Source organism: Stylophora pistillata, chromosome 14 (assembly GCF_964205215.1).
Source record: "Stylophora pistillata chromosome 14, jaStyPist1.2, whole genome shotgun sequence".
NCBI lineage: Eukaryota > Metazoa > Cnidaria > Anthozoa > Scleractinia > Pocilloporidae > Stylophora > Stylophora pistillata.
This window is the reverse complement of record NC_142532.1, coordinates 6,317,379-6,339,878: the sequence shown is the minus strand read 5'-3', so window position 1 is coordinate 6,339,878 and position 22,500 is coordinate 6,317,379. Positions and strand designations below refer to the sequence as shown.

General features: G+C 39.9%; 2 protein-coding genes and 2 pseudogenes across 2 annotated transcripts; 3 read left to right on the top strand and 1 right to left on the bottom strand.

Annotated features, from left to right (window-relative positions):
* Positions 1-5,105: 5,105 nt before the first annotated feature.
* On the top strand, positions 5,106-9,650 carry LOC148716277 (uncharacterized; annotated as a pseudogene).
* On the top strand, positions 5,573-8,282 carry LOC148716278 (uncharacterized). The gene has a single exon (XM_088744265.1). The coding sequence runs from the start codon at positions 5,961-5,963 to the stop codon at positions 7,794-7,796; it is 1,836 nt and encodes a 611-aa protein (XP_088600391.1). The 5' UTR covers positions 5,573-5,960; the 3' UTR covers positions 7,797-8,282.
* Positions 9,651-11,826: 2,176 nt separating the features above from the next.
* LOC148716276 (chromodomain Y-like protein) lies at positions 11,827-14,208 on the bottom strand. Its single transcript, XM_088744295.1, has 3 exons — positions 13,945-14,208; positions 13,754-13,842; positions 11,827-13,381 (listed from the first exon to the last, which is right to left on the bottom strand). The coding sequence occupies exons 1-3, from the start codon at positions 14,116-14,118 to the stop codon at positions 12,964-12,966; spliced, it is 681 nt and encodes a 226-aa protein (XP_088600421.1). The 5' UTR covers positions 14,119-14,208; the 3' UTR covers positions 11,827-12,963.
* Positions 14,209-14,407: 199 nt separating this feature from the next.
* Positions 14,408-16,208, top strand: LOC148716275 (uncharacterized; annotated as a pseudogene).
* Positions 16,209-22,500: the final 6,292 nt, after the last annotated feature.

Here is a 22,500-nt window from a genome sequence, read left to right as displayed (position 1 = left end):
CTGCGCTGTATAAATGTAAAAATGTAAAATGTAAATGTAAAATGCAGTTAAGAGGAAGAAGTACTGGTGGATCTTTAGAGGTAGTGGTATGGAATGCCAAAACTGTCTTAGGATACCTTTGGTCATGATATTCGCTGCTTACATCATTATATTCGGTATTTACTTTGTTATATTCAGCACTTACTTTATTATATTTGGTGCTTACTTTCTTATATTTGGTGCTTAAATCATTATATTCAGTGTTTTCTTCGTTATATTCAATGCGTACTTCGTTATATTCGGTGCTTACTTTATTATATTCAGTGCATCGTTATATTTGGTGCTCATTTTATTATACTGGGTGGCTTATTCATTCAGTGTTCACTTCATTATATTCGGTGCTCGCTAAATTATAAGCGGTGTGCACTTCATTACATTTGGTGTTTATTTCATTATACTTGGTGATTAAATCATCCAGTTCGGTGCTTCTGACAACTGGTGAGCACTTCATTATCTTCGGTCCTACCAACAATATACGGTGGTAGAATCACTATCTTTGGTGCAAACTTCGTTATGATCGTCACCAGGCTCCCAATTGTACAGCTTTGTTAAGTGCGAAAAAATGGAAGACATCTTGATGATAAACCTTGAAGCACTCGTTGCAGAATTTCGATGAGAGCAAATCGTTCCTTCAATAGTCGAGTCGATGAGTGATGATGAATTATAGTGACTTAGCATAACTGCGATTGGAGAACTTTGTAAAGAAGACCAAGAGGACAGTAGCAGGTCATCGTTTGGCTCTCGAAGTGTACACATTGCAAGCACCTCAATAAGTAGACCCGGGGATGTATCTTTAGCTGATGCTGTCCTCGATGAACGAATGCATCTTTTCAATCCAAGGGGTGCTCAGTCACAGTCTAAAAGTAGAAGCAAGAAACATCCTTATCCACAAACTTGGACTGTTCACTTTGTTTGCCTTGCAGATCAGTATCAGTGCAAAATACCATCAGCTGTCCAGAAACAAACTTTGCACAAAGCAGGCTCAGGATTAAAAAAGATCAAGCTACTCTTAAATGATGATGCAAGTGCAGTCAGTGTATGAGAAGCTTGTCTCAAGTGAAAAGTGTTTTTAATTATAGACTAGTGAGCAGCACTTCTGTGAACAGTAATTGTAAAACTTCTTGTATTTTCCTACACATTTCGTCTAACCGTCGTAGACTTCTTCAAGGAGTTTTACAAGTATCACTAAACGCCTGTATTTATAAGCCAAAGTTACAGGGGCAGATGACCGTAAAGGCTTGGCCAGACTTACGAACAGGAACAGGCAAAGTGGTGAAAAATTTGTGAAAAATTTAACATGTGTAAGGCAAGGTGAGAAAAATATTTTGGGGGCCACGGTTTTTAGCTAAAAAGGTGAGAAAAATATTTTGGCGGCCAAGGTTTTTAGCTAAAACTGTGGCCCCCGAAATATTTTTCTCACCTTGCCTTACACATGTTAAATTTTTCACAAATTTTTCACTTCGCCTGTTCCTGTTCGTAACTCTGGCCAAGCCTTTACGGTCATCGGCCCCTGTAACTTTGGCTTATAAATACAGGCGTTTAGTGATACTTGTAAAACTCCCTGAGGTCTACGACAGTTAGACGAAATGTGTAGGGACATGCAAGAAGTTTTTCAACTACTGTTTGCAGAAGTGCTGCTCACTAGTCTATAATTAAAAAACATTGCTTTGTATTTGCAGAAGTGTTGATGTAAGTGGCCTCGTTGTTTTGTGCTTGCCTTTGCTTTCCTGCTTAAATAAAGGCTGATAGTTTCAAAAGAAACTGTTTGGGGCTGCGTCAGTGGGAGTAACGAAATAATTTGGATATATCAACAAGTTGAAATGGTAATTGGCTGCCGCAACAATTACAAAAGCTAACGTTTCGAGCGTTAGCCCTTCATCGTTCACTCAGACGAAGGGCTAACACTTGAAACGTCAGCTTTTGTAATCGTTACGGTGGCCAATTTACCATTTCAACTTTGTTGATATATCCAATTTACTGCTTAAGAGTCCTTGTCTGAGAAAACCAGGCAGGTGGTCAAAGATTGGGGTCGGCCAAATGATTCCATACTTACATCATAGATAGGTTTGGTGGACTGACGCATAAATATACTAAAGTTTCCTCGGCAAGCGTTCACGTATAAGAGATACAAGATCTACTCCCCATCACCCCCTCAGGTCCTAGTTTTTCTGGTAAATTTGACCCAAATTTGACGGCCAGTAAAAACTTTCAAATTTAGCGGACGAAGTTTGTTTTTTGTACCTGATGTAAATGAACATTGAACTTTATATTTAGGGCCAGAAATGTACGAAAAAAGCACAAGTCAGTCTCCATCATTTAGTTTTGAAATACCTATATTTCGTATCTGCTGATGAGCAAGAAATTAGCCATTTTCAACTCCCCGCAGGACACACAGCTAAGACTTCATCAAAAATCGGATACCAAGCCAAACACTCTTACCTTCCCTCTATCACAAACAGCAATAATCTTTTTGGGCCATTCAAACAGCAAGATGCTACATCACCTCCATTTCTCCTACCACTTGATGTTATTTAAAGCACGTCACGACGTGAGCAAAGTGCTGTTTAAGCCACTCCTGAATTTCACACTGGGTTTGTCCGAAGTCTAATACTTAGAGTTGATCAAATTAGTTCCACATAAACTTCAAATCCTTCCTCTTGCGAATTTAACGGAGAGAAAATTAAAACATCACGAAGGTAAACACACGGCGCCATGTTAAACTCGTTGACTCGGGATAGACTGGGAACTAGTCAACTGGTGGTGGAGAGAGAGGGTAGCAATGGATGATTTCATAAGTTACTGGGGTTTTTTTTATCGAAGGGAGGCTGGTCTAGGCTCATGCCGTAAGAGGCAGTGAATAATGAACTACCAGGAAATAAAGAGACGAACGTTGCTTAATTTTAAATGGCCAACTTGTCTAAAAGGTTGCTGGACAGCGAAAACCGTTTTGACCTTTAATTTGCACTTTGGGGCCTTTCAATAGGCGACGTCACCAGGTCAACAACCAGTCTTGTGTCGTCGTCAGGATTAAAACAAATCAATAAGAGCCTAAAACACAATAGTAATTTTGAGTAATACTACCGTAGCCCACTTTGAAATCTTGCTTGCAGATTAACCTGAAGAAACCCTATTTTGTTTTTTCTTCACACAGTGTGTGCAGTCCAACACCATACACGCCAAATGAGCTTCATGTTATTCCTCTAAAATCATGCAGAAAGGATTTAACACATTATTTAACTAATCTGGGTGTCAGTGGAAGTCGAGGCTTCGGGATACAGATTAACAAAGCTGATGTTATTCTCAATCGCACCGGATTGCATTCACTGTCAGAGGAAGACAAGGAAAGGATCACCGTATGTCCAAAGCATAGATACGAATTAACAACACATTACCAGAAGTTAAAATCTAGTCGTTCTCACCCATCTCACAGAGGTGAAGCAAAAAAATTAAAAAATCCTTGTTGGGTTAACAAACAGGTGTCAGAAGAAATATATCAGGAGTTTCAAGTTTCAGTTCCAGTAGGATTCGGTAAGTACAACACTAAAGCCAATATTTAGATTATTTCCACGCACTTCACCTATTTTTGGTAATTAATTTACTATTTACATGTTACTTCAAGATATTTCAACTTACGTGTAGTTTCTTATCAGTTCGGGAATCTCTGCTAATTGAAAAGATGTGACATATTGTTACAATATCGCAGTTTATTTACTTGAAATCAAATTTCCCGTATTTTTACACCTGTAAATCAAATATTTTTCAGTTCTATGTAACACCTGTCAAAAAGGCCATTCAACCAGATTCAAAGTGGAAGATGGTACCTCAAAATGTGAGGACGAGTTAAAGGTGAATGTTTTAAATTACAAGATTACTGTTCCCTTAGACGATATATAAATTTAACTTCTTTGTTTATTCCACCCGGAAACAATTTTGTGATGATGCCAATAGTGTTAAAGAGTTGGGTGTTGCATGTTCTATGTAAATGTGATCTTTTTTATTCTCGTTAGCGTTCTTGACGGTCCGGCAGCTCTTCCTACCCATCTCCTATCATATTTATTTAGGTATCAAAGCAGAGACCGCGATTAATCTGATTTCACCACAATGTTCGTTGGCCTCTGAGGGCCGAAAGAGGGGGGGTGGGGTAGAAAGTGCTCCATATAACTCTGTAATTGCTTACCAACAAAGGTTTGCATACGTTAGCAACCAGTACAGCAGCCTGCCAAAACATCGTTTAATAACAAACTATACAGATGTCAAGCCACATGACTAAATTCTAACACGTCGTGTATTTCCTCTTAAAAAAAAAGGCGTAGAACCAGGTCCCTATCAATGGTCCCCCCCCCCCCCCCGCACTGGTAGAAAAGGGATAATTAGTTCCTTCTCCCCGTCTTGCTTTTCCCGGCCAGAGAACAGAAAAAAAAAGGTCAATATTACTAAATTTGGGCCAAACCCTTAGCCGATAACAAATACTTCAACAAATAGCTTCAAAGGTTTTCCAGAAAATGATCACATTTTCTCCACTCATCTTTCAATCAGAGAGGATTGAAATGTTCCCAATCTTTCGAATCCAGCCCCGGTTAGCTCTTCACCAGAGGGAAAAAAGGTTCGAAATACTTCACTTGCACAACAATCTAGTTATTAGCATGACCACAATTGCAGTTCTATTTAAGGAATTGCATTAAAAATTGAAAATTAATATGTATGATTTTAATTAGACAAATTTCAGTTACTTTTACTGAGCTGGTAAACTGAGGAAGACAAACAAGTGGTAAACACGATATGTGCTATTGGATATTGTTATTAATTAAGTTGCACCTATCCAGGATGAAGTGGAAAACACTGCAAAGGAAGGCAGTGATTTGACGAAGAAAGAGTCTCTAGTAAACGAATGCAGTGGATTCAACTCTACTGTGTTGGCCTTTGAAGACAACATAAATTTCTCCTATCCCGCTTCTTCCGAGTTTGAATGCACACTTAACAGTACTGTTACTCGCCTGAAAGAAGAAGATGAAGAGATTAGCTTTTGGGTAGATAAACAACTGCATCAGCAAGAGAAACGTGCAGTCTTGAATGAAGCACTGGCACATATATAAGATGGAAGAGTTAGTCCAATAGCTTCGCCTTTGAATTCGACTTGGGAAAGTATATCAAGCACGCAAAAGGTCGCCTACTTGCGGAAAGTGGGTCAAGTTCTCGAAGAGGTGTTAACAACTATTGCACCAGATGAAGAAGAGAAAGTGCTGGAAGCAATGAAGCGTTCTTTAGATCCAACTCTTGCCAAGAAAGGAAATGAAGGCAGAGCATGTGCTGTCGAAGAAGAAGTGACTACAAACCAATTGCCGATTTTGCTGAGGACGTATAACGAAGCAGAAAATTGACAAACCCGATTGCAAATTCTGTCAATGTTTGCAAAACGTTTTTCAAAGAAGGAGCTAAGAGAGATGATTCCAGGTCTTAGTAAATGGCAGATCGATTAAGCCCGTCGCCATGCTGCAGAAGAGGGACCAGGACAACCAGTGGTGTCCGAGCCAATTAAGGTGGTACGATACAAAAAAAAAATGCAATTTTTGTTGAAAATGAGTCTATTTTTTTTCCATTCGATTTCACTTCTAAAGGCTTTTGTTTAATAGCCCCAAATGTCTTTTTGTGAATAATTTGTCAGGAAATAGTAATAAAATGCAATTTCTAAGGCACTGTTGTTCCGTTGCCATGGAAACGCATTTTTAAATGCGTCCTTTTAGGGCCTAAAAGTGCGATTTCCTCCCAGATCAAAGCAAGCTGATTGCGTCTTGAGTAAGCTATTGGGAGACTGGGGCCCAACAATGACTTTCAGCCTCGTTTTGATATATTTCGGTGAACAGCCGTTATTATCAATCATTCAGTTGTGAATTTTCGCAAGTGAGAGAGCTTCAATCATCAAAATGCCGAAATTTTCGTCTCAGAGACGCAAGAAGCGCAAATTTTATGGAAATCGCTTTTCAAATAGTCCAAGAATTAACGAAGAAGAGTCAATTGTTGTCGAAAGCGCTTCGAGTGGGATACGTGAATCCACAGACGGCATTTCACATGATCAGAGCGAAGCGAAGGAATCTTCGGCTTCGTATCGAAAGCTTCAATCAACTTCCCAAGAAGACAAACCCAAGCCTAAGCTGATCAAGGTAGATAAAGAGGAAACCAGTCCATCCATTACAGGGTTCAGGTTCTGTGATATGGAGGTGCTATCGTCCGTTTTTTCTTTGCTACGTTGTGGCGAATGCGGCGATTTCAGTCTTTTGTTTATGGAAGATAATTTGAAACGGAAGGGATGTGCGTCAACTTTGCGTTTGCTGTGCGAGCAGTGTGGATGGAAACATTCATTTTGCACATCAAAAAAGCAAGGAAAGAGTTTTGAAGTAAATCGGCGAATCGTTTATGGTATGAGAACTCTTGGAAAGGGTTATGCTGGTGCAAGGAAATTCTGCACAATTATGAACATGCCTCCACCTCCAAATGAGAAAGCTTTCCTCAGCAACTCGCGCGTAATCGGCCGTCACATGAAAGCGATTGCAAAGGAAACAATGAAAAAGGCAGGAGAAGAAGTTTTATCTCTCAAGAAGGATGTAAATTCTTCTGAAGGTCTACCTGTGAACTGTGGTGTTTCTTGTGATGGAACATGGCAAAAGAGAGGCTACTCGTCACGCAATGGTTGTGTGACTGTCATATCTATGGACACAGGAAAGGTTCTTGATGTGGAGGCCCTAAGCCAAGGATGCAAACAGTGTGAGCGGCATGAACAAATGGACAAGAATTCTCTCGAATATCAGATGTGGAGAGCTGATCACACCACTTGCAAGTCAAATTTCCAGGGATCAGCACCTGCTATGGAACCAGAGTGTGCAGAGCGCATATTTCAAAGGTCTGTTGAGCTGCACAATCTCAGGTACACTGAATTTTATGGGGATGGGGACAGCAAGAGTTTTTCCAGGATAAAGAATATTTATCAAGACGCTGGAATTTTAGTGGAAAAGAAAGAATGCATTGGTCATGTGCAGAAGAGGGTTGGAACTGCACTTCGCAAATTAAAACGTGACAATCCAGGCCTTGGAGGCAGAGGGAAACTCACAGATAGTCTAATTGATAAACTGCAGAACTATTATGGCATTGCCATAAGGTGCAATGTTGGAAATTTGGCTGGAATGAAGAAAGCTATCCATGCTAGCCTCATGCATTGTGCCTCAAGTGAGGCATGCCCACTTCATGACCACTGCCCAACAGGTAGTGCAAGTTGGTGCAAGTATCAAAAGGACAAAGCCAACCATACGAATCTCTTTAAGCATGGACCTGGCCTTCCTTTACCTGTTATTGCCAAGCTAAAGCCTGAATATATTCGACTCAGTGAGAACAACTTATTGCAGAAGTGCTTACATGGCAAGACACAAAATCAAAATGAGTCTTTGAATGGCATGGTATGGCAAAGGATTCCAAAAGAAATTTATGTTGGAAGGGAGACATTAGAATTAGGACTTTATGATGCTGTTTCTTATTTTAATATTGGTTCAATGAGTATTATTAAGCTTTTCCAAGCCCTTGGTATTCCTTCTGGCAAATATACCGAGGAGGGTTGCAGACTCCAAGACCAGCTTAGAGTTAATATTGCGCAACATAAAAGCAAAGCTACTACCAAGAAGCGACGCAAAGTGATTAGGGGCCTTAAAAAACGAAAAGATGACCATAATAAGCAAACTGAGGGAGTCAGCTATGGCCCTGGTCAGTTTTGAACAATTCAATTCATGGAAACTGTGTTCAAGTCTTGAAAAAATCAGTTTAAAAACTTTAAACCAGTTTTCTCTCAATTTCGAATTTTATGAAACTACCGACACGCTAGCAAAGATAACTTTTCAGCGTTTTATTCAATTCTTCTCATTTTTGGAGTGAGAGATCTCAGTATATTTTTGCATGCAATGAACTAGAAACATACACTTAGGTGCATCTTTTGTTGTTAAATGACCAAAATGAGATTGCTCATCTTATCAATTCCTGAAAGTTGTTGTGTTTTTTTTAATATTTTCCATTCTATATGACTGAGAGGTGTTTCTGTAGTTCATTGCATGCAGGTGCATGTAAAGATCATTGTCTAAAAATTTTGTGAATTTTTAATCTAATGTTAAAGAGTTATGACTGTTCTTGTTTGGTTGCCCACCAGGGGGCATCATTTGCTAATTCTCAGCAGCAATAATAAAATATCACGTCAAAAACTGCAAAAATACAGTTGTCTCCATGTGTCAATTTAGGTGATATAGATAACTTTTTGTAAAAAAACATGAAAAAATGTTGATTTTTTGAGGGTTGTACCACCTTAAACAAACACGCCTTGATCCGGTGAAAACAAATCACTTCGTCACCTTTATTGCTAGCGCAAATTTTTTACAGGACATTGCCTATGGAACTAAAGAATTAAAGCTAGATTCTGGAGAGAAAATTCCCATTCTGAATGTGATTAGAACGATGGTGCCTTCACGAATAATCAAGCAATACATTTCTTATTGCCAAGAAACAGAGTTTAATCCAGCTAGTGAAAGAACATATAGAATCATCGGTGTGTACGCCGCATCCAGGCAGAAATCGCTTCAAGGTTTAGATTATTTCTTAACTGAAGGGGCACAGGCGTTCGAGTCCGTCGAACATGTGATTATGGTGCTTGAGGAAGGGGGTGCCACTTCGATTTGGGGAAAGGAAGCCAAGGCCATCATAAGAGAAGCCAAGCGTTATCTCAAAACCAACTTCAAGAGCCACGTCGGACCCAAGGAAAGATGTGTTGACAACTGCACTGGTTTCAGTCTCAACAACCCTCACATCGCCTTCACTCAACGTTGTAATCACATTCATGATATGTCTTGCCCCTCATGCAGCCAGCAAGATGAGGTTTTATCCAATGTTATGAGCATGATCAATTCCCCAAAGCTGACTCTAACAGATGAAGAGCAAAGTCAGGTTACATTTGATGTGGCCCACACAGTGGAGGCAATCGCGAGTTGGAAAGTGCATATGCTTTGAACTGTCGATCAAGAGCAAGCCAAGGAAGAAACTCTCAGTGCACTCAACAATCAAAGCATTCTCGTAACTATGGACTGGGCAATGAAATATCTGCACCAGCGGTACTGAGAGCAAATGAGCGATTTTTACGGAAAGCAAGGAAAAAGTTGGTATGTTGCTTGCGTTGTTTTCAAAATTGTAACGAATTCAAAGTTGAAACCATAATGCACATATTTGATAGCTATATACAGGATTGGTTTTCCGTTGCATCCATAGCAGAGCACATTCTTGTTACCATCAAGCAAGAGCACCCCAATGTGGAGATGGCCTATCTGAAATCTGATAATGCGGTATGCTACCATAATGCCTCACTGATTCTGTCCCTGAAATCCATTGGAGAGAGGGCAGGCATAACTGTGCAAAGGTATGACTTTTCAGATCCACAATCTGGAAAGGATGTATGTGATAGGAAGATCGCCCTTATGAAAGGTCACATGCAGAGATGGGTAAACGAAAAGCACGAAGTTGTCCATTGGCAGAAATATTGGACAAGATGGCGGCCGCGCTTGCGTATTTCGTCCATAATGGCGTCCAAATAATATAAGAAACTGTATGGAAATTTGTACAATTTCTAAAATATAACAATCAGGAGCTCGTGGTCCCGTCTGCTCTCGATCTAGACATATTCAGTACTGATTCTGCTATTCATCAAACCTCACAGTGACTCGATAAATAAAAACCACTTACTTCCCGAGCCAGTTCTTTTGTCATTGTTCATTGACCTAAGTCGCCATACAGTTCTTCAAAATCCGTCGTTCTCCATCCCAAACACTCGCCTATTACAGGAAAGTGCATCAATGAAGTCAATTGCTCTCGATCGAATTGACTGCTACTGAGTTCGAAGCGTCCAAATATCCTGTAAAATTGCCATTTCCTCCCATCAAAAAACTTCCCAACGCGCCAGAATATCCCTTATATTCCATGTTGAGTAAGTGACGAGACGCCATTTTGAAAACTATGATTGAAATGGTTAAACACGAGCATCGCTGATCTTCGAATCGTCGGCCATATTTGTTTATGTTCTTGCTGGGAATAAATTAGTTCTCAGGTCCTTTGCGGAATAAAAATATGCCAGGCGTTGAATGCAAATTCAGTAGTCTTGGCGCGAGAATTTTAAAAAAGCAAATCAAAATTTTGACATCATGTCTGAGATATTGACTGATTACAAAAAAGGTGAGCTTGAATGGAAATTAAGCCTGAGCACCGAGTTCCCTCTTCGTTACGTTAAGCAGCAGGCTGCTCAACAATATGAATTTCTTTTTTGTGTGGAGATTCCTTGGCCATTGCTACGCTTATGGGGTGAGATTTTGGAAGATACAGCCATCAAAGCAACTTACTTAGACCTTCTCAACTCAACTGTGGTTGATGGGTGGTTTATGGTCAAGAGGGGCTGCGAACGTGTAGAGAAACTATTATATAAGACAGCAGCTGTGGTGAAGAGTACCTACAGGAAAACAAGTGGGAGAAAAAAGAAGCAACTGGATGATAAAGTATATAAACTGAGTATAAGAAGGAATGAAGTGGAGACATTTGAATCCCTTAAGTCTGAAATTGAAAAATCTCAGCATGAACTTGACGAATGGAAAAGAAAGTTCAATGATTTGGCCGCAGAAAAGGAGAAATTGTATGATGACATGATAAGGGAGATCAATGAACTGCAAGAAGAAATAACAGATCTGAAACAGGTCAACAAAGACTTAGCAGATTATGTGGAAGCCCTTGAAAAAAGTGCATCACTACAATGTCAGGGGAAAAAATATAATCAGCTAGGAACTAAACAACAAGGTAGGAAGCTTCGCCTTTTAAAAAGCAAAGCACAATGTGCCTTGTGGTTTTGCAAAAGCTTTGGACTGGAACTGACAGAGATAAAACTACAGGATGAAGAGGGCTTAATTCACAGCTTAAATTACTCTGCATCCAATTCTACCCCTCATGGACATGCAAATTTGGATGAAGAAGAGAAAAACAAAGTGGAACAGGTTTTGTTCCTGCTTGATAAGTTTTGTGTAGGTGATGAAACGTATCATGAACTTTCCATGATCACTGAAGGCCTACCCAAATCCTATCTTGTGAAACAGTCAAGAACAGCAATGAACAAACTATATCATATCGAGAGAACACCTGGAAAGTATTCAGGATCATGTTTAAATTTCACTTCTACATTAAAGGATCATGTCAGGGAGCTCCTTATGAAGGAACCTGAACTGAAAGAAGGAAAAATTCAAGTCAAATTGAGTGGGGATGGTGCTCGTATGTCAAGAACAACAAACTTTATGATGATGTCCTTTACATTACTACAGTTGAATGAAAGTGTCATGTCCCCTAAGCATAACAGAACAGTAGCAATCATCAATGGGCCAGAGAAATATGAAACCCTAAAAACATCACTCTCAAATTTTTTTGATGAGGTAAATCAACTAATTAGCACAGGTACAATAGCAATTGATGGAGAGGATGTTGAACTAGAATTTTTTCTAGGTGGGGATATGAAGTTCCTTCTCATGATCCTGGGGTTGAGCTCAGCTACAGCTGATTATGCTTGTGCCTGGTGCAAAATTCACAAAGATGACAGGTGGGACACAAGCAAGCCCATCCACCATTACAATGAGGAACCAATGAGGCGCACTCTCGAAGAAATGAAAACACTCTGCTCTTCTAAAGATAACTTTGGATGCATTCATGAGCCACTTCTAAACATTCCACTAACACATGTAATACCTGATGAACTTCATTTATTGTTACGAATAACTGACAAACTACTACAGAATATCATTGATGAGGTACTGGAGAGGGATGCTGTGGAGGATTTTGATAAGCCTAGAGGCCAACCTAAAGGGATATACCTTACAAGACTAGTGAAAGCTATAAATGACCTGGGAATATCTTTTTCTGTCTGGAACAAAAAGAATGCTGATGGCTCTGAAAGCCAGGTCAAAGAATTTACAAGTCTCCTTGGGTCCCAGAAAAAGAAACTCCTGAGTGGATTGCCCTCTAACCTTCAGGAATTCCTGTACCCAAATACATCTGCAACAGTTAAACAACTGTGGGTTGATTTTGGCCACTTGTATGACAAGATTTCTGATTTTAACCTCACCAACACTTCTGCTCATGACATATTTCTTGATGCAAAGGCTTGGATTGAACTTTTCTGTTCTCTACGAGGTGTTCGCCAAGGGTATACCAGACCCAGAGTAACCCCCTATATGCACCTTATTCCCTACCACCTTCCTTTCTTTGTGCAAAAGCATGGTTGTCTCAAACAATTTACCGGGCAAGGAGTAGAAAAAAATAACGATGATGCTAAGAGAATCCACTTTCACAAGTCAAATAAGTGGGATGCTGCCAGAGACATACTTTGCACAGAAAGTAGGCAGTGGGAACTAAAGCACCATGAACGTAAGAAAGCCACCTACACTAAAAGGAAGCTAGATTACTGGGAGGATGAAATCCATCGAAAAAGGAAAGAACAACGGGCTTCTTCGGCAAGCACATCCATGTACATGGAACGGGTCGAGGATGATGAAATATCTGATGAAAGCCCCACTTGTGCCACCCAAGATTATAACAAGATGACAATTGCACAACTCAAAGAAGTCATCAAAAGAAAAGGAATGAAAGTGAAAAATATAACTAAATTTAAAAAAAAAGACCTAGTGGCTCTTGTCGAAAATTCTCAAGTACAATAAATATAATCTGTAAATTTACTTAGGAAATAACATTATTCAGTAAGTCTGTTAAAATTCATTTCACCATGCAAAAACAATGAAGCACTGAGAATAATAGGTTAACTAATTTAGTCCTCCTTGTACTCATTTACTGGTTACTGTATATCAAAATGTTATATAAATTTGACTAATTACATGATGATGAGACTTTAACAAACTTGACTGAAATCTTTTCAGTATAGGCCCTCGGGGCTTCAACAACAACCTCAGCCACCCTTTCATAGGTTTTTGGAGATAGGCTAAGGAATCTCCTCATTTTAACTGGAAACCTAATCCTAACTCCATCTCCATGTTTATCTAATATACAGCTCCAGTTGGTAGGAAGCTTACATCTACTAAAATCGTTTTCTTCGTATAATTGCCAGTTCTTTTCCTCAGCATGTCTTCCCTTTCCACTAAATAGATATTTGAAGACATCATGGCGAAATTCCAGTGATACAGCCTGTGTTGGACCTTTGTGCCTGAGAGCATCCGATAAGGAGACTCTCAGTCTGTCCACACACTCCTGGACAGTGTCCACATGTGGTTTTGGAGACTCAAAGTACCTGCAAAAAATAGTTAATTTTAATTTAAAACTTAAACGTTTTACTTTCACAACCCAGTTCTTAGGATGTGTACTTCCAAGCTCACTTGGTTAGTCAATATTGAGAGCTACACAAAAGCATTATAAAAGTCAACACTAACAGCAAGTACATGTACCAATGCAAAGTTGATAGCGGCCAGAGTGAACAGTCTGGTATAACCAAAACAGTGATTCATTACTGTTTTCTTATGTGCTTTCTTTCATATTCTTTCCATGTGTATGGTATCAGGGAAGTCTGTTGAAAGTTAGAGTACCCTTGTGTTAACAATCAGACAGCAAGTTGACCAAATTGATCAATATATTGCTAATGCGGTTAATGGTGAATATAACTTACCTCAACAAAAGTTGGGAAAGGTGTTCTTCAGGCTCCCAAGTATTCTGAAATGCGCTGAAGCCTTTCCACTTAATAAGGTATTTCGTTCCCTTAAAAATGTAATATGGATAAACTAATTAACGTGTCAATTTTTTCCTTTCATAAACTTATCATGAAATATAACTGAATATAATCAAAGCTTCGCGTTTTACCTCTGAGTCCTCCCGGCTTGTAATAATTCGCTCTGCCTCGAACAATCCCAAAGATTTACGTGCTGTTCTTCTTTTCTTTTTATTTTCATCAAATAGAGGATCCGCGGTGCTCAAATTGTGTAAGTCGTGGTACGAAACACGCTTCTTTGCAGATCGAGCCATGATCGCCGCCATATTGAATTCTCTTGATATTCTATTGTTCTGGAGTGTAATACGATATACCGCTGATAATTGTTAGCGGGCTCGAAATGTCCGTGATTTCTGGCGATGCACAGCCATTGACATGAAGGAGGCATTGGAATCTTATGGTGGTGTCCGTGGATGCAGAATAACAGTTGCAGAAGTAGATGTAGCAAAGGCAGCGAAGACGAAAGAATGTAAAGGGATTAGCCCTCTGTTCAACTTTGAGTTACTTTCCTCCGGAATTAGGGCTTGGAAAGCTTACGGTGTTGGTGAAGGTCAGATGTTTCCACACGATTAAGTAGGTCGATTGCTGCAGGGTCCAAGAGGTCTTCATATAATCATGCCTCTTACGTCTCACCCCTTACTGTCAAAGCCAAGGCTGCTGAAGGTAAAGGCAAAACATACTAATTTGCAAGACCTTTTTATTTGTCAAGAAGAAAGTTGTGTGGCCACCTTTCGAACCCAGAAGGATCTTCAAGGCCACATAGATACTAGGCAACACGTGTGGGTGAAGGAGCATGAGACTGTTTATGATTTAGCGCGAAAAGAATGGGCAAAAAGAGATCACGGGAATACAGTCAACACACGTTGGACAAATGGGGCACGCACGTGCAGGTAGCCACTCGATGTCAACACGAGAAGCACTGCAACAGGGTTGGGCTCTAAACGGCAACAAAAGGGTCAGAGAACAACCAAAAACGTGAAGAAGTTTTTGGTGGAAAAGTTTAATAGAGGGGTGACAACAGGTAAGATATACTTCAAAGATCAAGTAGTGATCTTAACCGTTGATAAAAAGATTCGTCCTACTTCCTGAATTCAGCATGATGAAGAACACTAACCTTTGCTATACCTATCAGAGTGGTAGCTATAGGTGGTTTCCAGGCAATCAGCAGACAGAGATAACAATAATGAAACAAGCAAATGCTGGTGGGCGAACAAAACAAGTTTATGAGAGATCTATTGTTTTCTGCCCACCAGCATGGTGGCAATGACGTAAGGTAAAAACCACCTATCAATTGAAACCTCTCTGAATTTAGATCTTATAAACGTGCAGACATCAAGAATTCCATCTCTTGACCTCTTTTCACAAGTATATTCCTAAGTGCATGTAGAGGTCAGTTTCTCCTTTGTTTTCACCTGCAGTGGACGTGAGTTTGTAATTCATGTCATCTAATGTTTCACTGGATTGTTTGTTTGATGTTCATGTCAGAAAATCAGTACAATAGCCCAATTTGACATTTTAAAATTAAGCCGAAAAAAACTGACTTTAGCACGAGGCTCTGGGGGATAAACTCCACAAACGCTGTTATTCCCCAGAGCCTCGAGCTGATGTCTACTGTCTAAGGCTGAGTTTTAATATATCAAAATTTGTCTATTGATCTCAATTGTTCAGAACAATCTACGCAGCCGTGGAACTATAAAATTACTTTTTTAAAATCTTTAAACTGAACATTTAAGAAACTTAAGACTTTGTCAGTAGGGTGTCAAGATCCAGCAAAGGTGGCAAGGGAAATGAGTTGCTAGGGACGAGAGTGGTAAGCTTTGTTTTGCTCCAGAAGAATGGCAAACAGCCAAGCAAATTGCCAGTTATTTCTCATGACTTGCAGCAACGCAACGTCAGCAAAAAGCACCCGGAGAACCACTTGTTGAGCAAGATGAAGTCATCAGTGAGGAAGACCTTCAGGTGTGGGAAACAGAAAGACAGCTGCAAGAACTGCAGACAGCGGTGAACCAAGAGGTCAACTTGAAGCATCCAATTGAATACAATGGCCATGACATCTGTGGCCTTACCAAGCGTGGCATGCTAAAATCAAAATTTAAGCTTCCGCAACTAAAAGAAATTTGCACTCTCTTTGGAATAGAAATCTAGGGGCCTGCTGGTCGAAAGGACTCTTATCTGAAGCCACTTGAAGATCTGGTACAAACTTGTAGCTCTTTTAAGGAATGACCTAAGGTTTCGGTTAAGAAACAGGATGCTTACTTAGCATGAGCAAGAGAAAACAACTCAAATCAAAAATCGGGATAATACAAACAAAACTAATTTGTTGAGTAAGCTTTCATTAGCAGCATATATAACAAAAGCGCGCGTAATCCTAAGAGACCTCTGTTGTAAATGACAAGCCAGGATCAAGTTCACCGCTTTTGAAAAAGCAAATGAAATATTCGGTGAGGGCTCATACTTAAATATTTCGTTGCACGACATATGTTCATCAACAGACCAACAGAACTAGGAAAGTTCAAATAAGTAAAAAACAGACTAGGAGCCCCCTCAAAAAGAAATGGCAGTTATCTGTAGGATAAAGGAAATTCGAAACCAAAGAGGATCTGCACAGGAAAGTATCTTTTCTAAATATCAAGCCCACATTTTCCATTAGTTATCTTTAGTTTTATTCAGTTCATTTTATGGGTAGAACAAGACCATGACACTGAATGGATCATACTTATTTGATTGCTTTGTGGTAAAGGTAGAGATCTTATTTAACCCTTTACCATATCAACGCCAAAAATTAGGACAAATCTGGCCTATATTTTCGCTGGCTTGTAGAATTGTTGCGTTACATTCGGTTGACGTCAAATGTGGAACAATAAGAGATTATAGATTTAGCCAATCACTGGCCAAGTTTCAAGGCAATCGGCCATACATAGAGTGAATGCCACGCAGTGTAATTCGAACTTGGTGATGTGAGCATAGTGAGAGCAATGGCGTCAAATGCCAAGAGACTACGCTTGGAAGATTTCGACTCGGAACACTCGGATTCTTCCGTTGAAGAAGTGAACGAAACCACTGGAGGCTTGGATAGTGGTGAAGAAAGCGATTTGGATCGCCTTCTGGCAAATGAATCAGATATTTCAAGGTAAGAACGTATTTTGAAATTCGTGGAATGAAACCACGAGGAGATCGCGTCGGATAAATCCTCATTTCTTGTTCAAGAAAACATCATTTTCGGCGCCCCTGACTCTTGATTTCTAACCTATTTTACAGAAAAATGCTTCGTTTTTAAGATTTGATGTAATACCTTTCGAATTTTCAACGGATTTCTCGATTTTTGACCTTGTGCATAAGGGGATTTGCTGTTGGCCGACGTGGCACGCGTTGCTGTGGTGACGCTCCTGTGGCGTCGCTTCAATTTCGAATTCTTATTTCAAATTCGCTGCGTTCGTTCCTTTTTTTTCTGACGCGATTTGGCGCTGTTGCTGTTTTTCATTTGTTTCTCATACTCTCTCTAGACCAATCTGTTAAATTTTTCTGTTTTCAATTTCTTTTTTAGCGATAGTGAATTCCCTTTCACTCTCCACTGGTCAGAGAGTGAAATGGAAGTGGAGGATGAAGGGGTGGCTGATCCTTCAGGTAGGTATTCTTTTATTATCAGTTGAGTAGATCAAACTTTGCTCTTTTGTTGTATTATGCATTTATTTTCCACTGATACAATGAATAATTATTTGTTTTTGTTATGTGCAGTTCCCCTACCAGATGTCCCTCCTCCAGGACCAGCAAACACCAATGCAGCCTCATGTGAGTATAATTTTCTTTGGAAGGAATTATGTCTTGCTTGTTTTGCATGTACTGCATCATGTTCTGTGTTATTCTCTGTTATACTGAAATCTGTTTACACTTCACAGGTTCCTCTAATGCTTCATCATTCTATGGTGGAGCAGCCAGACCGCATCCACCTTCCCATCGTGGTGCCCCAACTCTTTCCTCTCCGCGTCGTGGTCGTGGGGTGGGTCGTAGTCGTGGTCGTGGTCGTGGGGTTGGTCGTGCTCGTGTGCGAGGAGGACGGGCAAGAGGAGATGGTGCACGTGGAAGGGCAAGTGGTCGTGGTCAAGTGGCACGTGGGCCTGCAGTGCAACTGCACGAGGGATATGCTGATGATGATCTTGGAAATCAGCCGCTGCCATTTCGTCCAGCCCATCCCGTCGGCGTTCACCTTGGCCAGCGATTAGTGCGTGGTGCCTTTACAAGAGCTGTTGAGTTTTTTAATTTATTTTTTACTGTAGAGTTGATCAATAATATTGTAAGTCATACAAATAGTTATGCTTATGAGCATATTGAAACCCACCAGTCCTATGCAAAAAGGGACGGAAGCTGGCTAGAGTGCACTGCAGATGAGATCAGACGGTTAATAGCCATCCTCATCTACTTTGGGCTTGTAAGAGTCAGTGATGTCGTAGATAATTACTGGAGTAGAAAATCTCTTTATCACGGCTTGTGGGGAAAATGTTTTATGCCTTTGATACGCTTCAAAGGCCTAATGGCGATGCTTCATGTTGTTGACCCGGCTTGTGAAACAGAAGGTGATAAGTTGCGTAAAGTAAATACACTTGTAGAATTTTTCAAAGTTAGGTGTAAAGAATTGTATCAACCTAGGCGTAATGTAGCGGTCGACGAAAGGATGGTAAAGTCTAGGCATAGGTCTGGCATCAGACAGTTCAACAAGGACAAACCTATCTGCTGGGGAATCAAACTCTGGGTGCTGGCAGACAGCTCGAACGGCTATACCATTGACTTCAATGTCTACATTGGTAAAGTTGCAGGGCAGGAAATCAGTGCAAACGGGCTAGGTTATGATGTTGTTATGAAGCTGATATCCCCCTATCTCAATCAGGGTTACCATCTTTATGTAGACAATTTTTATACCTCAGTAACCCTTTTCAAGGACCTATTTACTCGCAGTGTAGGTGCCACAGGCACAATTAGGGAAAATAGGAGAGATTTTCCAGAAAATCTCAAAGATTCTAAAGTATGGGCCAAAGGAAAAAATAGAGGTAGTATTCGGTGGGGGAGGGACCCTCCCTGCTTGGCCTTACAGTGGTTGGATAATAAGGTAGTTTCTATGCTGACCACTATTGACAATGCAAATGTCAAGATGCAGGCAACCCGTAAGGTTAAGTCTGCACATGGTGGGTGGAGCAGCACAGTTGTTCCACAACCTGCAGTTATTGGTAATTATAATCAGTATATGAATGCAGTAGATAGGTCTGATCAAATTTTAGGCACTAACAATGTACATAGAAAATCTTGTAGGTGGTGGAAGACTGTATTCTACCACCTCATTGATATTGCAATTGTAAATGGTTTTATTCTGTTTCAAGAACACCGCAGAAAGTTTCCTGATGAGCCGGCCTTGAGGCGGCCAGCTGCCTACTCTCTAGTTCACTTCAGAGAGGAGGTAGTACGTGGACTCTGTGACTTTCCAGAGAAAGGGTCACCGGTGACCCAGGCCGCCTCACAGCCAGCTCCTTCACCATCATTTGTGACGGAACACATACCTGCTTTTGGTGAAGAAAGGAAACATTGTGTGGTGTGCTGGCAGAAGGAGAAGAAACAGTTAAGAGTTTAAAGTTACTGTAAAGCTCCGCAGTGTAACCGGTACATGAATATATCCAGCGACAAAAATTGCTTTGAGATATACCATTCACCGGATTACCCATACAAACGTTGAAAGATTGTATACTGTTCAAAGATTTTATACTGTTGAAAGATTTTATACTGTTGAAAGATTGTATACTGTTGAAAGATTTTATACTGTTGAAAGATTTTATACTGTTGAAAGATTTTATACTGTTGAAAGATTTTATACTGTTGAAAGATTGTAGACTTTATTGAAACATTGTAAACATTGTAATTTTCACCTTTTTCAGAGTTTGTTAGGTTTCATTCACATAAGTGAAAGCCTTCTGGTGGGTCAATTGATCTACGTAAGAGCAAATGTACATTGTAGTAAGGATTGTATTATGCTTGGGCATGACAGAAAATGTGTAACTGTGTGACAGAGGGTTGGAGTAAAGATATTTTTCACTTTCCAAGGTAAAGGAAGGCTCACTTCACCAACAATTTCATAGCCAACCCTGCTGAACTCCTACTGCAAAAAGTGACATGTTAGGTACATTTTTCATGCAAATTTAACACTTTGATGGATTCACAATAAATATTCATAACTTATTTATTATTGGCTAAATTTGCACCAAATTTGGAGGATTTACAGCTGAAAGGTGTGGGAAAAAGTTCTTCTCTAACATTTTGTCATACATAACTCTGTCAGCCCTCCGACTGAAATATGAAAAATAAATTTGCATAAATTATGCTAATTTGATTCGTGTCATATAGTCATTAGGAGGTTGTGAGCTCCATTGGAGGCAAACTTTTTTTTGTCTTGAAGCCCTATGTAAAGACATCATTCTGACCAATTTTTACAGTCCTAGGTCACATTGTTTGTAAGTTATTAGTAAATTAGTAAAGTAGCATGACAATGGCTGAAATTTGATATATGGGAAAGTGTTAAGCTTTCCTAAATGATGCAGAGGAAAGCGTGTCGACTAGTGGGATAACCAAGGAAGAGCTAATTGAGTCAGTACCAACTATACTGTACAGAGATTTGTTTTACAAGTGTCATGTAGTAGAACTGTCAAACAACGGTACTTCTTTTGAAGCTACAGTACTGTTGTAGTCTTAAAAATAGCTATAGATAACCTTCTTTACTCTCGGAATCTTCCTTTTGTGACTTTTATAGTGCTCAATGTTGATCAATAAGTTGGGCTCTGTGGTAACCCGCTCGAACGACAGAAACAGGGTAGCCACGTTTATCGAAAAACTGGCACATTGACTCTGATTTGTGCACAGGTGGCAAAAGCTCTGTCACAGGCTCTTTCACAGTGAATAAGGAAAGAGTTTGTTGAGTGGTTTAGTTGGACTTGCTTTTAAGCTTCATAAATGTAAAGTTGTGTAAAATAATCAAAGAAATAAAGTATTACCTTCATAGAGAGTAGTCTGTGTTGTCCTCCTCGCAATTTGAGGCCTTTTTGATGTGTTTTAGCTTGACGCCCTAAATTACCGTGCATAAAATACGGGAAGGTCGGAAACCTCTTTTGACACATACTCGCCAAAATCGCTCGAAAACGACACTTAAATACTTTCCCTCAAATCAAGTCTTGGCAGCATGTAAGCCAAATAGTTGCCCTTTAAGTTAACCGAAAAAAATCCCACAAAAGATGGTTTGTCCAGCAACCAATCCAGAGAGAATTTCAAATAAGCGGCCATTCTGAATTCTTCTAAAGCGTGGAAGGAACATCTTGTGCAGCTGAGAGACCATTAATGCGCGGTCGACCTGGACCCTAGTCAAATCTCTCTCAACGGGTCCTCCCCATAGTCTTCTAACACCAACCCTTCAAGCATACTAAGGTACCCCGTGTAAGAGGATATTTGTAAAAACACCAATGTCATCGCTGACCAATGAAATTGTGGAAAGACAAAAGTATGTTATTCAAATCATCAGACCGTGAGATGAGGGTTTTCCTGACATATTCGAAAGTAAACATGTCTAGTTCCAAAAGAAAGCAACACAAAAATCTTGACATCCTAAATACGAAGAAAAGAAAAACAATATCAGTTCCTTTTATTCTAGAATAAAAGCGTGGTATGTGTTTTAAAGTATTTTTGAGAGAAACGTAATGTGGATTGTACTGAATCTTCAAATTCGGTCACTCTTCGTTCTGATCGAAGCTCATTCTTTCCCCCACCTAGGCTGCTCGATAATTACGAAGTTTCTAAAGGAAGTTTTACTTTGCGAGAAGACATCGCTAATGGTCTTTTTAATTTGAGAAGGAAAATGTCTTGACTTCTCCAAACAATGTCATAAACAAGTCATAAACATTGTCATCGCTGATCAATGACATTGTGGAAAGACAACAGCATGTCAAAACACCATAGAGTGGAAATCCAGCACGAACTCAGATCTTCTACAGGAAATGTGCTCGAAGCTTTAGTATTGAACTTTATTTGTACAATCAATATGTAACAACAGGAATTTGGATATGGCAAGGTAATTCTTGAAACTGATGACGTAAATTAACATTTTATCAAATCTTGCTTTGGGTATGAATCGACGTGAGGAATACTCTCACGTGTGCTCACGTTGTTTATTTTGTAGCATCTTAACTGAAGAACAACCTAAAGTTCGAGAGGCCACAGTGAATGGCCACAATTTGTTTATCACAGGTCAAGCGGGAACTGGGAAGTCTTTCCTTGTGAAGGAAATCTACAAGATTCTTACATCGGCCAGAAAAAAGGTGTGTATCGTGTGCTCAAGCGGCATCGCAACGACAGTATACAGTGATCTGCACTCTGAAGTTGTCACTGTGCACTCATTTTTTGGACTGCAGACAGCAGATCTTCCTCACGATTTAGTGGCGGACAGGGTCACGTCCAATAATCTTGTATCTGAAAGACTGAACTAGGACTGTCTTATCTGGGATGAAGTCAGTATGTTGAGTAAGAGGATTTTTCAAGATGGCCACCAATTTTGGGCTCGACTAGCCAAGTTTAAAAGTCCTAGAAGAAAGCTTTCCACGCTCCGTTGGACAAAAAAAAACTCA

What these genes read in the sequence shown, in the direction of transcription:
- LOC148716278 (XM_088744265.1), top strand. Translation starts at nt 5,961, where the DNA reads ATGCCGAAATTTTCGTCTCAGAGACGCAAGAAGCGCAAATTTTATGGA.
- LOC148716276 (XM_088744295.1), bottom strand. Translation starts at nt 14,118, where the DNA reads ATGGCGGCGATCATGGCTCGATCTGCAAAGAAGCGTGTTTCGTACCAC. An exon ending in CAAGCCGGGAGGACTCAGAG is followed by an intron (nt 13,843 to 13,944) that starts GTAAAACGCGAA and finishes TACATTTTTAAG; the next exon opens with GGAACGAAATACCTTATTAA. An exon ending in CTTTCCCAACTTTTGTTGAG is followed by an intron (nt 13,382 to 13,753) that starts GTAAGTTATATT and finishes TATTTTTTGCAG; the next exon opens with GTACTTTGAGTCTCCAAAAC.